Source organism: Phoenix dactylifera, chromosome 2 (assembly GCF_051530095.1).
Source record: "Phoenix dactylifera cultivar Ajwa chromosome 2, Ajwa_hap1_PhDact_Kaust_v1.1, whole genome shotgun sequence".
Lineage (NCBI taxonomy): Eukaryota > Viridiplantae > Streptophyta > Magnoliopsida > Arecales > Arecaceae > Phoenix > Phoenix dactylifera.
Window position 1 is genome coordinate 1,562,036 of NC_143191.1, and position 17,384 is coordinate 1,579,419.

Consider the following 17,384-nt stretch of genomic DNA (forward strand, 5'->3'; position numbering starts at 1 on the left):
ATCTTATTTCAGCACCATAATTCATAAAAATCTGACCACATAAAGAAAAATAGCTTATTATCGAGCCTGAGCCCGAGCTCGAGCCTGATTACGAGCCTGAGCTTAGACTCGTTTTGGAGCTCGTAATTGAAACGAGATTTACGAGCTCAAATCCGAGCCTTTGCTTTGCCAAACAAGTCCAAGCTCGAGTCCAATATAGAGCTCGTTACCGTGTCCGAGCTTGGGCTTCTGTAAAATGAGCCGAGCCGAACTCTTTCGGGCTCGGCTCGGCTCGGCTCGTTAACCGTCCTAATCATGTACCAGCGGCACGAAAGGTCGGGTAAAATAAGAAATGTGATGATATCTAGACCGTACAATGAGACTCCCTTCCAACGCAATTCGCCGGATGAAACGCACGCGGGTCTTAATTATGCGCCGGGGCCCGGGCAAGGAAACACGAAAATCGAGGCTCCGAGGCGACGGAAATGACCCGACGGACGGTCAGGATGAGATCATGATCGGTTCCGGCGCGTACGAAGGCAGCGTGATGCGGTACACCGACAAAAGCTGCGCCGGATCACATGGGATCCGATACGGCGGATCGGATAAATCAAGGAGCGCGAAGCGCATCGGAGCGAGCGCGGCAGGGCAAGTACTTGTGTACACAGCGTATACAGTTGAGTTGATATTATTGTCTCTTTATAAATCATCACACTCTGCCACTGATCAAGCTTTAATCATGGAGAGGGTCCGCTGTGGGGATGGACATGTATCACACCAAATATAGAGGTCTAGTTTATCAATCATGGATCATCCATGTATCCCGTGATGGTGTATGATTGACCGACATGCAAGACATATATCTTGTTGCGTCCCAATCTACTAGATCATGACCGTTGCATGATATATAGATTTTTATTATTATTTTTTAACAGGTTCACACAGGATGAATGTGGCCAACAAAATTAAAAAATAAAACACTATATAATAGTCTAGCCAACTTCCCACCTAAACAAAATCACCGAAATAGTGGATCACATAGGAGACCACTTAGCCAGTCATCCCATTAATCTTCCTGAACATGTCTCCTAAGTAGTCCACCGGAGTAGTGGACCACTTAGGAGACAAAATCCTATGGATCAATAGTCGACCCTCATATGGATTTTTTTTTTTTTTTCAGTAGCTCGAGATTGAGAAGTGGATCTTGTTTAGTTCAGTAGTGAATCTCCCATGATATTGGACTTCTTCTACCAACTTGTAGTTGAAACTTAGATTTCTTCAATTCAGCCGTAAACTTGCACACAATATGACTTTACTGAATCTTGCATGATGCATGTTTTTTTTTAACAGTCGGTGATTGAAACTTAGATTTCTTCAATTCAATCATATATCAGAGGATTCAGAGCACAATATGACCAAATTTACAATCTCTTAAAATAGAAAAGGCAACATTTTTTTCGAAGAAAAACGTTGAATGACCTAGAGATTGAATATATTGGAGGCCAGGATTCGTAAGAAAATTTTATACTTTAGAATCTTCAGCTTTTTATGGTGAATTTTTGCTATGGTTTTTGTTTATGAATGTAGGTCAATAGTCCGAACAATATAAATATTTCGTTCTCTTTTTTTTTCTACTTTGTTTCATTTTTCTTCGTGTTTCTTGCAATAGAATACGATTCTTGCATGCGACCTAGTGTCAATCCATAGACATAACAGTCCTTTCAAAATGTTTCTTATGATTTTTGAGTGCATATATTCCAGTCTCAATCCATAGACCTAATAGAACTTTCAAAATGTTTCTTATGATTTTTGAGCGGATATAATTTTAGATTGATATTTAGATCCGAATTGGCTAAATAGTTTAAGGTTTTGGAGTGGGAGATACAAGTTATATATGTACGTGCCATCGAAAATTGAAATGTCGCACCTGGTACAAACAATGCGTGATAAGCAAAACACATAGTCAAGAACACTAACTTACATGTGAGACATTATCCAAGAACAGTAACTTACATGCGAGGAGATTCTACTTCTCATCTAAAAACAAAGTAGGATGATTGAATATAAGGGTAAAAGTGTTACCTAAAAAACACCACAGAAGCAGCAGGGGAAAGGAAGATATCACCACATGACTATGTTTACAATTGTAGACAAAATATATGAGACTGTAGCCCCTTGCAGTTTCACTCCACAAATAATTTGCTCTCCTGCAAGAATATTTTGATGTTTGCATGCAAAATGGGTCGCAATAATATTATTTGATGCACCTGTTTATGGCGACACCCAGGCTGCCACCTTTTTTCACCAACAGGGGTCAGAAAACAGCCGGTCCAAGAGGCATGGGTGAGATTGTTAAGGAGTAGATGCAAAAGCTTTGTTAATTTTCCGCTTAAAGTTTGAATAAGGAATGAATTAAGTTTAAATATATAATACCCAGTGCTACCCATCCTATATTGAAATCATTGTGAATTGAGATGATTCCGATGAATGACATGTGTTCCCTGAATCGTAAACTTAAGCTATTAATTAATTTTTTTAAATTTGAGCAGATTAAGATATGTCAACAATGTACAATTGGCAGTATCTACATAAGCAATATTGCATGCTACTTGGGTGGTACGTAAATGGCACCCTTAAGATTTCTAAGTTCTCTCGTGTTACAAATCGGCTATATTGGTCAGCTTTGCATGTACCAATTTTACTTATATAAGATTTGAAGGTCAAGGTATGATTTTCTGAATAGTTCATAGAAAAAAATGTACCAAAACAACTCTAAATATCATTATATTAGCTGTATGGCAAAATATATTTTTCTTAAAAGAATATATTAATCATTCGTTAATAAATGAAATGCCTCTTTTCTCTAATCTTTTTCCAATTGTTGCTTCTCTATCTAATCTTCATTCAGATTTTAAAAGATGGACACATGTGATTAATCTCAACGTAGAATTGAACATGCATCTATCTGATTATACCACATCTTTCTCCAGCATGCAGGAGGCTACACCCATCTCTCTCTCTCTGGCTCATCTCGATTTCTTGCTCTATTTCTCTCATCTACTCTCTCAATCTTCTCTCAATCTTAGATCTCTTCTTACGCTCTCTCATTGAGAAAGCAAGATAAGATTAGCATAAGAGAGAGAGAGAGAGAGAGAGAGAGAGAGAGAGAGAGAGAGAGAGAGGAGGGGGGTTATGATAGAATAATACGTCCCCAGGGCTTGAGAGGGATACGAGAGCATGCATGCACTGGAGAGGGACTCCATGCATGCGTGAATAGCTTGAGTGGAGATGAACGGCATGATGGACGATCAAGGGGCAGGAGTGCATGCGATAACAAATGCAGATTAATTGGAGCGAGATTGTATCCAAAGTTGTACACAGGATAAAAGTCTTTCACATGTTGGGAACCCACAGATCATGATGATAAGTCACATAAACTGATAAACAACCTCTAAAATAGCCAAAAAAAAAAAAAAAACTTTACTTCTCTTTGCCTGTTCTTATGAGGTATATTAGGAAATAATAAGAGAATTTAGCCATTATATATTATATAAAATTAGACAGCCATGAGAAAAAGTGAAAAACTATGAACCGGAGAAGAATCTATTCTAAAATTTAGTTGCCAATTGCAAGTTTCTAATTAATGCACTTCGGATCGAGGCATGGCATGGGGTTAGAACGTCCCATCAGCTTTGCTTTTGTTGGAGCGCGGCGCATGGCCTCGGTTGGAGGAGATGTTGTCTCCATCTAGTGGGAAACTCGGTGGTGTGAACCGTGTCACATCAAATCTTGATAAAGATAAAAAGCTATACGTACGTACTGGAATTTGACAGTGTTTGATATTTTTTTTTATCAGAAGCCAATATACTGACGAGTGATATGCGGAAAGAACCAAGGTATGCAAGCCATCGAAACAATGAGGGCTGCAACGAAGAGTGCAAATGATTCGAGTGATACATTCTTCAGTCTATTTGCAAACGACCAAGTCATTTAATTGTATTTTTTTGAGAGACTAGCGTAGGTCCAGCTTGCTTCTGCATGCATAGATCAGCAAGAATGCCCCATGTTGCTAGTTTTGATAAAAAATTATTCTATTTTATTTTCTACTCAAAATATTAAAAATAATATATTTTTATTTTCTACGCATGCATTCATCCATTCTTATTTTCTTTAATCTTGAGCTAATCACTTTCATTAGGGAAAATCGGCTTCATTGATGCATTAGAATTGATATGTAATACCCAGTTTCATGATAAATTAATTTATGAGCGACATCCTTAGCTGGCAAAGGCTGATTTGGCAAGCCATGAACATACCTGAACTATAGAAAAACAAAAATTAAAGGAAGAACAGCTAGCATTTATTATATTATAGATTAGCTGGTATAGATTTTTTTATTTTTCTGAAGCTTAGATAGGATTAGAGATGAAAAAGATGTCAGCATTAGCAGAAGATCATCGATCGATCATACTTTCTTGCCTCAGCCATTATTGAGTAAGAAAGATTTCTGATACAACCCTTCGAATAAAAACAAAGATGCACCATCATCTTCTGGTTTTTCTGAAAAAAATATAATTAGTGAAAACAAATCACGAGCATTTGTAAGTGAAAATTATGATTGGAAGGCAAGCATGTCAAATGGTACCAATTTATGTTTAGACCCAACTCATAACTGAAGTGGGGACTCGGGAGTCATGGGAGGCATGATCCAAGTAAGGAACTCACCACCATCAGTGCCGAGCGTGGAGATGAAGACGGGTTAGGTCTAGTTTGAGGACATCCAAGGTTTTTATCAGAAATATCTTGAGGACCCAGTGGGTACAATATCAGATTAGGCTTGTAGATCTCTTGGCCTGTGTGTATCCTCGGTCCGGCATGGATCTCACGAAGACTTTGATGGGAACCAAATAGAGGTTTCGAACCAACTTAACTGATGTCATTCAAGTCTAGCTCCTTAAAACTTAGATCCAACCTCCCAAGTGATGGATTATGTCCAGGTTTAAATCTTAGACTAGAAGCTAACTTGGAGCAAGAATTAATTTAAGAACTGAGTTCTCGTAGTTTTCTGCATCAATCTTGCTCAGGCCAGGCATAACAATTTAAAGGAAAGGTTGTAAGCTATTCCTAGCACACAGATCGACCTTATTGATACCTCTCTCTCTCTCTCTCTCTCTCTCTCTCTCTCTCTCTCTCCAAAAAAAAGAAAAAAAAAGAGTGATGAGTTATTCTAGAAGCTGTAGCCAAACAGAAGTAGGATAATTGGTGGAATAACTATTCCCTTCAAGCCAAACCAGCCTAACAATCTAAGACAGAGATGAGAGAAGGGGAGCTTGCAGAAACTATTCGAGTAGATTTCATGGGATAAAAAACAAGTATTAGGGAATAAGGGAGTCTGGTGCTTACTCACGTATGGCGAAGCTACCCCCGCCATATTAGTGTCGTGCTCTGGATGTAAAAGTTTAGGCATTTAATATCCCCATCCACGCGACAACCTTCCCCTTGTCCCAGTTCAGGGAATGCTTTGAATATATTCTGAACCAGAGACTGCTATTTAAAAATTAGAAGTCACTTGCTGCAATGGAAGGAATGTAGTAGCATATTGGTACATGCCAGATGGATCGTTCTTCTTGACTTCCCTTCATTGAGTGGACCTATGTTTTTTTTTTCTGTAAAAAAATTGTAGAAGACTATTATGGCCATTAGAAGGTGCAAATTCTCCAACAACTTGCATTAATGCGCCAAAGTATTAGTAATTTGTTAAAAGAGCAATGCTAAATTGACCTGCCAATGTGACTTGAGGTGTGTATCCCAATTAATGTCACACCTTTCTGTTTGGCAATTAAAGATTATGCGTTTGAGCAGTATTTGGAATTTTGGATCTGGATAATTATAGTGCAGGTGTATTATCAATTAAAGATCTTCTTTTCTTGGTGGAAGAAGAACAAACATCTAAATGGATAATTTTTTATCCCTAAATCGTTAAAGAGTTTCACACCTTTATTATTATTATTATTATTATTATTTTGGAGAACTTAGCACTTCTTTCCATATGCACAAAATTATTTATAACTATGCACATATTAGGAAATAAGTAAGCAGAGGCTTTGAGGACAAAACTTTGAAACTTGAAATGGGTGTCAAAATTCCGATCAAACAAAATAAAAAATTATAGTCCGATGAAGAAACCAATTATTGAATATACATATTTTTTATTTACTACTTGTCGATGTGCCTTGGGGAGTATATCATTCCCCAAATCATATATACAGAGAAAATAACATTAATATTTCTTGATATGCAGAATATATACACGAGCACTTAGAAATCAGATAAAACATAATATATTTAAACAATTTATCTTGCAGTGCAACTAATTGCTTCATTTGAGCTAAAAGTAGCCTTAAAAGGGTCCCACTTTTACTGCAGAGTTATCTTTCTTTCTTTTTTCCGCTCATGACAGCTTGCATAATTAGCACGAGAGACGCACAACGCAACACACATCCCGACAAATTCAGGGAATGAGACTAAGAGCGAGCGAGCGAGAGAGCAAGAGGACTCGATTTCTTTTTCAACCCTTCTCAAGTTCGAACATCACCATGGAAGACCACAGCTCTTTGAAATGTGACGCCATGGCTGCCATGTAAGCACAACCCCCATATAGAAAACCAAGAACTAACGAAGACTCCCCAAAGACCCAACATAAGCATAAACAAAAAGGAAAAGGAAAGGGCAAATAAATATTAAAAAAAAGAGAGGGAGGAACAAAGGAGGAGGACCCCATTTCACACACAGCTCGAGAACCCGCTCAGGACTCGGCCGCCCTCGCCGGGTTCTGCGCCGCTTGTTTCACCCCCGGCCCCGCTCCTCCTCCTCCCGCCGCCGCCCCCCCCGCAGCAGGCCCACCGCTTCCATTCTCGCCCGGCCCCGCTCCGCCCGTCGCCGCCGCAGCCGCTTGTGGCAGGCGGAGCTCCACCCGACCGTCGATGCAGGCGGCGCACTTGCGCTCGATCCACCCCTCGAAGTCGTAGCCGTACCCGAATATCCTCCGCCCGGAACAGAGCCGCCCTACGATCCCGGCGATCACGCCGAGCACCGCTATCACCGCGAGCACGCCGATCAGCGGCCCGTACGATCCCCCACCGTTCGCCGTCGATGCCGCGTCGTACACCGGCGAGGGTGGCGATGGCGGCTGCTGCTGCTGCTGCTCCAGTGGGTACGACATTTCCTACACGCCAAAAAAACCCAAAAAGATTCGTTTCTTGAATGCCTTCCGACGCGGACGATCCAAAAAAACGCAGAAAGATCCGATTTTTGATGAATTTTTGACGCGAATAGGGTTCCAAAAGGCGAACAAAGCAGAGAAAAAGGGGGAAAGCGCTGGATCTCGAACAAGATTCAGAGGCATCTGGTGATGAACAAAAGAAATAAAACCCGAACTCTCTTCCTTCGGGTTCTTTCGGAGCCCAGAGAAGGGATTAAAGATCGAGAAAACGCGAGAATCGGAGCAAACCAAACCTCAATCCCGGGACGAACTCTTCGAATGGATTTCCGAGAGGAACACCTCTAGGTTCTCCGAGAGCGAAGAGCGAAGAGCAAAGAAAGAGTTGAAAAAAGGGAGGATTTTTAACACTAGTTTTGGGTTGTGGGGGGGGGGGGGAGGAGCTCGGCTGGGGTGCAGTACTCGTTGGAAGAGTTCGATCCCAGAAGGGTTTGATGCATGCCACGCGTCCAATCCGACGGCTACGATGGGGTTCCAAGGGGAAGGTGGTACCTCGGCAATAAATTTACTTTATTTGGTCTGGTTTTCGCTTTTCCATTTGGAGCACCGTCAATGGACGCTCCCTCCGTTGCCGCTGCCTTGGTGCCCACCGTGAGCTTTTTGATGATGTATCAGTGTGACAAAAAACGTTGATGAGGTTTGCTTTTTAAATTGCTTACTTTAAAAACACTTCCATTACATTATTTACAGGCATTGTTTCTCATTATATGGGCTCAAGAATGCCCACTCATTGGGTTATTGGACCACATATAGGGAGAGTGGCATACACTAAAGAATTGAACATGGGTGGGTGCGAGGCTTAGACAAAGAGAAATGCTTGATGGATTCATTATTTCCATCACCAACTTCCACATCCTCTTTTGTGGCCTATAGGTAGGCTCCATTACCTTGTTGGATGAATTCCCTGCAGTTTGTTTATCAAGTCCTTTTAGGCGTAAAAAAATTGCTATATTGGATTGCAAATGATTGGAATAAAGGTGCGAAAGATACTATGATGAAAGCATCATATAAGATGGGAACTGCAGTTGAATCGGACAAAGCTGAGAGATATACTAATAGAAAGATCGGTTAATATTTGATATACATATGCGTGCTTCTCGGACGGATTGGAGGTGGCAAATAGTAAAATAAGTTTCTGAAGTATCGAATCATTTCCACCTAGATTGTAGGAATTGAGTATTTGGTAGGCTGTGACCGACTAGAGCAATAGGGTAAGATTTGGTTTTCCAATTAAAGTTGCACATTGATGAATGAATCGGACAAAATTGAGAAACTTGGGGGATAGTTAGGGTTGCATGTCGGCAAAATAATAGACAACTATACAACATTTCGAGATGTATGCAATGATATGCTTTTTAGAGAACTCGAGGTGGCATGCATAGAGACTGATGGAACGGTCAATTAATATATGCCACGTTGCTGATATGTATACAATATCATGCTTTTTGATGAATTGGAGGTAGCAGACACCAAAATAAGATTCTAAAGGATCAAATCACTTGCATCTAGATTATCGGAGTTGAGTACGTGGTCGGTTGTGACTAACTAGAGTAATGAGCAAGATCTAACTTTTAATTAAAGCTGCATATTGATAATTGAATCAGACAAAATTAAGAGATCTAGGGTACAGTTAAGGTTGTATACCGACAAAATAACTAGCATCTATGTCACATTTTCGATAATGTATGTAATGATATGATTGCTAGAGAATTAGAGGTAGCATTAAGACTGATAGAACGATCAGCTAATATATGCCATGTTGGTGATATACATATAACGACGTGCTTTTTGATGAATTAAAGGTGGCGGATACCAAAATAAGATTCTAAAGTATCTAGTCACCTAAATCTACATTTTAGGAGTTCTATATGTTGTAGCTTGCGACTGCCTATAGTAATAGGATAAGATTCGATTTTATTTATAGTCGTACTAATAAATAGATCGGATATAATCAAGATATTAGGTTAATTAACGTTGCATGTTGACAAAATGATTAGCACATGTGTCATGTTTTTGAGGAGCATGGATTGATGTGCTTGTCATAGAATTAAAGGGGGGGCATAGATTGATAACATGGTCGATATATATATGCCAAAATTTTTGATGTGTATACAATGATATGCTTCTTGATGAATTATAGTTGGCTATCATTGAAACAAGATTCTAAAGTATTGAATCACATATACCTAGATTGTCGGAGTGAAGTACATTGTAGGTGGTGAGTGGCTAGACTCATAAGGTAAGAATTAATTTCTATTTGAAGTTGACACTGATAAATAAGCTGGACAAAATTGAGAAAATATGGATGTTCATAAGGTTGGATGTTGACAGAATGATCAATGGCTGTATCACATTCTCGAGATGAATGTAATGACACGCTTGTTGAAGGATTAAAGGTGGCAAATAGACAGAGTTAAAATTTTAAGCATCAAACCAATTGAACCCAAATTGTGGGAACTGAATACTTGGTAGCACATAGTTATTGAAGTGATAGGGTGAAGTTGAAGTGACCCACATAGTTATTGTGGGTTGCTTCCTTCGCGGCTCATCACTCGGTAGGTTTTTTCTGGCTAGATCACGGGGCTATGCCATGCCTTTGCGCAGTATTTTGCTTTTTGATTTTGTTGGCTGTTTTCACACTCGCCAAATATGAGCCACCGATTTACCAAAAAAAAAAAAAAAGGGTGAAGTTCTCTTTCTTTCTAAAGTTGCATATTGATGACTGAATTGTACAAATCATAGGTAGGCCAGGGTTAACATTTCATGTTGTTAGATACATGCTACATTGTTGAGATAAATGCAAAGATATGCCTTTTGACATATTGGAGTTAGCAAGCACTGAAACAGGATCTTGAAGCGTCAGATCACTTAAACAAAGGTTGTGGCAACTGACTACATGGTGGTTTGTGACTCACTGAAATTTGCTATCCATTGAAGATTGTGCATTAATTAATAGATTATACAAAATTGAGAAAATCAAGGTGCAGAAAGGTTGCTTGCAAACAACATAAATTGTAGTTGCGTGTAGTTTTAAATACCCACTATGTCATTTAGATGCATGCAATGATATGCTTCTCGAGAATTAAAGGTGGCATGTATTAAAAAGATTTTTAGGCATTAAATCATCTACATCCAAAATTATAGGAATAGAATAATGTCATATTGTGCGATTAGTTGAAGTAATATGGTGATAATATGGTTAAAATTTCTTTCCGCCTGAAGTTTCATGTAGACAAATGAATAGGACAAAATTGGGATTAGGGCACAGTGTAGGTTGTAGGCTATTAAAATGACCTACAATTATGCAAGAGTTGAATATATACCATGTTGTTGAGATAAAAGCAAATATATGCTCCTCAATGAACCGGAGGTGGCAGTGGAGCTGATCGATCATTAGGCAGGCCTCAGGCTTAAACTATATTTATTATCAGTCGGATTTTGGGCCGAGTTTATTTGAAATTTGACATTTCCAATGCCCAAGTGCAGCCCATGATCAGCTCTAGGTGTTAGACACTAAAACAAGATTTTGAAGTATAATCACCTAAACCAAGGTTGTGAAAATTGACCATGTGGCAAGTTGTGAGTCGTTAAAGTAATAGGGTAATATTCGCTATCTTGCACATTGATAAATGAACTAGACAAAGTTGAGAGAATTAGGGTGTTGCTAAGGTTGCACGCCGGTGCTACGCGTGGCTTGGTATTGCACAATAATAAATTGTTAGACAAAATCAAGAGAATCAGGATGTGGTCAAATTTGCATATACATGGAAGGGTATGCAGCTACGTATAGGTTGAACATATGCAGCATTGTTGCGATCCATGCAATGTAATACTTCTCAAAGAATTAAGAGTGGTACATCACTATTTAATTATAAAACAATGTAGTATCATTCCATTTCTTGAATGAAATGATGAAGTTTTTCACCTAGGAGTTGAACATGCAAAAATGTGAGATTGATTGGAGTGAATGGGTGAAATATTCTCCTATGGAAAGTTGCATGTCAATAAATAAACCAGACAAATTGGGAGTAGGGTGTAATTAAAGTTTTAGGTTATCAAATGATCTGCATCTGTATAAGAGTTGGATACATGCCATGCAATATGCTTCTTGAATAATTGGAGGTGAAGATTATAAAGTACTACATTACTTAAACCAGGGTTATGGGAGTTGAGTATGTGGCAGGTCATCACTAGTTGAAGAAATGAGGTAAAATCCTATTACAATTTGAAGCTATATAGTAAATAGATCGAATAAAATTAAGATAAGTATGGTGCAATTAAGGTTGCGTGCCTATAGAATGATCCATCGCTATATATGGGTTGAATATATGTCATGCACTTGAGAATTGAGATGCATACAGAAATATGCTTCTTGAAGAATCAAAAAAAGTTCATCCCAAAACAAGATTCTTAGGTATTAAATCATCTAAATCCGAGTCATAGGAACTGACTCGGATTTTAAAAGAGTCATAGCATGTGTTCAGTTGAAGAAAATTTTCTTTCTACTCAAATTTGCATATGGTTAAATAAATCAACCAAAGTTGGCATTCTGGTGCAATTAAGGTGGTTGGCTGGTAGAATAATTTGCAGCTTGCAATATATTCTAACTTGCTGAGATGTATGTAATGATATGCTCATGAGAGAATTGAAAGTGTCGCATGCCAAGGCGGCATCTTATGTGTCAAATCATCTAAATCCAAACTATATAAATTCAGAATGTGCTTAGGTTTCTTTCCAAAGTAAATTCATGCGAACTTCCTGCGATCTTATGAATAAAAATTCCATTCTATGTACATACATATTTGCAAATATGTGTACATATTTGTATATGAGTCAGATCTTATTTGTATATGTGTACATATTTGTATATTCCGCAAGCCATTGAACGTTATCATCCGAAATGGACTTGATCCATAGGCAAATAAAAGGCCGAAAGAGGGACATACTTCGTAAAAAAGTTAAGGCCGATTTGAGTGATTGGGCTGAAAATTCTATTGAATTCATAGATTGGGCCAATACAATCATCCCAATCATAGGATTACCCGGTCTTTTTTTGCTTCTTGTGAGATTTGGCATGTCTACTCCAAAATTATTCTTGGATACTTATGAAAATAAGCCTAGCCCAGCCTATAATCCGATAATTTTGCCGGTTGTCATCCAAACAGGCCTTTAAGAGGCTCGTGCCAGGCCAATTTCCCCCGACAATTAATACTGCACTATAGGCCAGGCCAATGTCCCCTTCATTCAATCTATGGGCTAAGGTATGATATTGTTGGGACGGGCCGCACTTGGGCTCAGGCTTTTTAGCACCAAAGGTGAATGTAGATCGGGCCTACTACGTTTTCATGAAGCTTACACAAAGTTAGTCTCACCGTACCAGAGTTGGGTTCACGATGTGCTCAGAGTATAGCTGGTCATGAGCCGAGCTTAGGCGCAGAAAATATCAAATTTTATATAGATCTGGCCTGAACTTTAATTAAAAATAAATAGAGTTTAGGCCTGAAGCCTGCCTTAAAAATCAAGCATGTAAAGCGAAATAAAAATATCCGCAGATAACTTATACATATTTATAACAAGCACTTAAATGGTGACTGTTATGTGACATGTATGTGCACTTTTTTTTTATGAATATAATGATATTTTTAATTTAAAATTGTATAAATTTACCCTAAATTTGTTCAGTTTCCATTCTCAGATTACAAGGGTTGCAATTGCAATTAATTATTTTTTTGTTATAATGCTGCTATAGTGGCTGTTATTGCAATGATTTCAGTTTAAAAACTGAGACAATTAATGGCCACTGTAATTATAACAATCAAGGTAATAATAATTCTGTTATTGAGTGAACAATGATTTAGACATGCGGTTATTGCTGCTATTTTTTAATAATATATAATTTTAGGCCACGAAAGAAACGGCAACTAAAGGTATGTTAATGTAATCAATGTTATTTAAGTCCTCCTTTTAAGAAAAATGCTTTAATAACAATTAGTGGAAAATTAATAATAATTAATAATTCTTTTATTCAACGATCAAAATATGATTTTTTTAATCTTCTATTATAACTAGCAAATAACAATATCTTTTTTTATTTTTTTAACTATTTTTGAAATGCAACATAACAATGCAACAAATTATAGTAAATAAAAAGTATTATAACCAAATTTCTGTTGCATATTAAGCAATGAGCTTTAATTATGATCGAGTAGAAACTTTCATTATGAATGCTGGCATTCATTTGATAAATATAGAATTCTGCATGAACTGAGTCTCCACATAAAAACTATTATCATTTATACTGTATCAGTAATATTGTCCCATGCAATGTGTGATATATAACTATTTTTATTTTTTTCAACCATTTCGTATATAATATAATAATGTAACAAATTATAATCAATTGAATACTCCAATAAGAATTTGTTGCTCATTAAACAATAAATTTTAATAATAACCAAGAAGAAAGTCATTATTAATAAATGCAAAAGCTTCCGTTCACATGGCAAACGATGACTCAGTCTGCTTGAAACTTCTATCATTAATAGTAGCATCTCTGAAACTTGACCAATGCAATGCATGGTCTAGTTTTTTCTCCTTTTCCAACTTTTCATTAAATGCAATAAAACGATGTAACAAGTTTTAATAAATAGAAGACTTTTCAAGCCAAATTTTTGTTAGTTATACATTAAGTAATAAACTTTAATGATCGAAAAACTTTGTGCAAATTGAACTTGAGTCTACCACCCTTGTGCCTCTGAGTTTTTACGCCAGTAGTGAGATTCTAAGCATGCCAAAGCCTCAGCCATTAGGCTAAGGAAATGAAACTTTGGAGCATATAAAAATGTTCAATATCATGCTTTCATCAGCAAAGAAAAAATCATGGGAGATCCTCCATTTCAGAATTCTTTCATCAGCATAATCATGAGGATCGTCAATTGTAATTTTTCTCTCTCGTCCATTTTCAAAGTAAAGAACCATATGACCTAAATTAATATTTAATGATTCACCTGCATGGTTAGGAAGGGTGTGACCACTAGAATATTTTCTAGTTAGCTTAGTAAATAAAGAAGTTGTTGGCACAACTTCCATCATATAATGGCAATAATATGGTTAGACTATTAATATAATATGTTCCTAGCATTAGTGCTAAGAGCATGATAATTTCTTTAATAAAGATAAAGCTATTCTTCCTTTCCAACCTTTCATGCGAGACTCTTCAAAATTATCGAGAGTTTTTGAATATAACTTAGAAATTATCCAATCTAGAGCCAAGGAAGAGGTTTTACTAGTAAGCCTTTTTTTTGAACAAGAAGAATACCAAATGAGAAGAAAAGCAAAGCTCAGATATAGTTCCAATTATCCACCTTTCCAATCTTAGCTCAATTTGTTATGGAAACCATAGAATAAGCTTGAAGCCATAAATGATGAAGATAAGGGGAAGTATTTGAAATCAAGACAGCTGAAAAATACAAAATTTACAGAGATATTCAGGAAAATTACAAGCTTTTCAGAAAAATGAAAGCCGATAAAAGTTAACCGATATTTTGTTTGCTTTAGTCTCTTTATATACTAATTAAAGAACATATTAGCCACCAATATTACAACACAAGAAGCTTTTATATAATTTACAAAATTCACAATATCCTGAACTACTGATTTAATGGTTGTAGTCAATAAATCAGAGAATAACATGCTTAAATACCATTTCTCCAATATATGTGGTTACAAATATGTACACGATGTGAAAGTTTCTTGTGCAATGCTACAACAACTCATCTTTTTCTGTAATAATTTGGTAAAAATTGAAACTTCATTCGTACCCAGAAGAAAAAAGAAGAAAGAGTTCTTCCCCATGGTGAAAAAAAATCAGTCTTCTTCCTTGTCTAGCAATACTTCATATTTTTTTTTTTCACCCTTTTTCCAGGAAGAACTATTGTCTCTTGTTTGCAATTCACAAGCAGATACCAGGTGGGCTGCCACCTTTTCTTTCAATAAAGGATAAAGGATCATTTAATAGAAAGGAACAAGATTACCATAAAGACTTGCATCACAAACTATATATCTAAAGACTAGTTTTATCTACAGTTAATTACCTCTTCCCTTCCTTCCACAATCACATATAATATCTATGGTTCTATGCACCACCGATGCATGCAAACATCCGACGACTCCCAAACCTTACATCCTTAGCTAAACGGGGACGATCTCCATATTCCTTTGGCGAGTAGAGATCGCCGGAGAACTCTTCCAATGACCGGTACCGCCTGTGTGTCTTGTGGTCTTCATGGAAGGCTTCAAGCTTGTCCGGTGCCGGTGGCAGGAACTTGTGGCCGTTCGCATGGAGGTCGGTCTCGGAGCCGAACCTCTGCGCCATGCCGGAGGAGAGGCACTTGTAGTACCGCCGGGTCTTTCTTCTCTTGATCGTCCTACAGATGAATGGAATTAAGCCTTCCATGTTTTGTAGGTGGGGGAAGGTAGATTGGAGAGTTTGGAAGGTTGGAAACTTGGAGGCGGCTTTTTGTTTTGGTTGGCAATGGAAGTTGTGAGGACCTGTGCGCTCCTACGTCGATTATTTGTCGATGACATTTTGGTGCTTATGCTAGGCTAAGAAATCCAAAAAAAAAAAAAAAAATCTTCCAACTAGACCTTTTAAGTGTAATCCTATATTGTGACAAATGGTATTAAAACAAACTTGGTTTATAGCCTATGTGGACTAGAATACACTACAGCACGAATTCATGAAAGCTGATATGAGCCGATTATGGTGCTTATGAATAAATTTGAACCATTAGCTAATCAATGTTTGTGATTAGATTTGAATAGATTTGAACCAATCTAAATGTATATTTCAAAATTTTTGCAGTATATCAATTAAATTCTGCAAAATTAGTTTGCCAACTAATATATTTTTTTTTTTATCTATTCTAATTTGGTATGCATAAAAAGACTAGATACATTCTCATGTTTTGTTGACAGCTTCTATGCATGTGATCGGAATTAGTCCAAGTTGATGACAGAAAATGAACCGCTGGACTGAGGGCATTTTAGCCTTCGTATCACATTAATTTAGACCCACAAAGTACGGATGCCAAATAATGATTTGTTTTACAATTTCTATATCTGCAGATCTACATGCATGATCATATTTTTTTATAGACAGCTTCCATGTGATATGACTCAATTATTTTTTTCTTATGGTTTCCATGCGACAGGCTGTATCTTTTGAGCAAAAGAATAATTGATCTTTCTACGCCATATCAACTGTTGGATCGCATTTTGCACGTATCTCAAAATATTCCAACCTTCTTTCATCCATCTGCACAGGTCTCAAAGCAGCAATTATGCGATCCAATGGTTAATATCGTGAGCGAAGGTGAATCATTTTTTCTCGCGAAAGATACAATAACATGATTAGGATAAATTGAACCACATCTAAGCCAGCATGGAAACTGGGGCCTCCTTTGGATTGGAGAGTACAACATCTCAAGCATTGCTGAATGATTGAGACTGAAAGTTCTATGGAGACGCAACATGGATGTATTAATTAACACTGCTGGGTCCTGATTAATATAATGGCATTTATTTTTCATCAACAAGGCATCAGGGGACAACATTTTTGTGTTTCTTAGAGAAAAAAAGGTGGTATTATAATCCCAAGTGGTCACTATTTACATAGCTATTCCTTTATAATAACACTATGTTTCTATATGATGAGGTTGTTATTGATAATTTGAGGTTGGTTGCCCATGCCTTCGGCTTGGCACGCTACGTTTCTAGAGAGTCTTCGCGGAGAGAGTCGTGCATGAAAAGACCTCCTTCGTTACCTAACGCGCTTGGAAAGTATCATTGACTACGTGTGATACCTTCTAACCCTCACTCCAACTCTAGTCTAACAATGCATAATATATAGGGTACAAGGTGCAACGCCACCTAACAAAAAAAAAATCTTCACACTTTTAAAATTCTTTTCAATAATGGGATGACACCAAAAGCCATTCATTTTCTTTTTTTAATCAAGTGAATGGATAAAACACGAAACGATTTTATGGCACGCACTCTCTAATGCTTGTGTGTGCTACGAGAAGAGGGTTTATCTTTTGTGTGAAAGAATGATCGATCTTCTTTT

General features: G+C 37.5%; 1 protein-coding gene across 1 annotated transcript; it reads right to left on the reverse strand.

Annotated features, from left to right (window-relative positions):
* Positions 1–6,512: 6,512 nt before the first annotated feature.
* On the reverse strand, positions 6,513–7,618 carry LOC103721828 (uncharacterized). Its single transcript, XM_008812184.5, has 2 exons — positions 7,495–7,618; positions 6,513–7,204 (listed from the first exon to the last, which is right to left on the reverse strand). The coding sequence occupies exon 2, from the start codon at positions 7,199–7,201 to the stop codon at positions 6,785–6,787; it is 417 nt and encodes a 138-aa protein (XP_008810406.1). The 5' UTR covers positions 7,202–7,204; positions 7,495–7,618; the 3' UTR covers positions 6,513–6,784.
* Positions 7,619–17,384: the final 9,766 nt, after the last annotated feature.

Bases quoted from the DNA above. Each gene is read 5' to 3' on its own strand.
- LOC103721828 (XM_008812184.5), bottom strand. From the start codon at position 7,201: ATGTCGTACCCACTGGAGCAGCAGCAGCAGCAGCCGCCATCGCCACCC.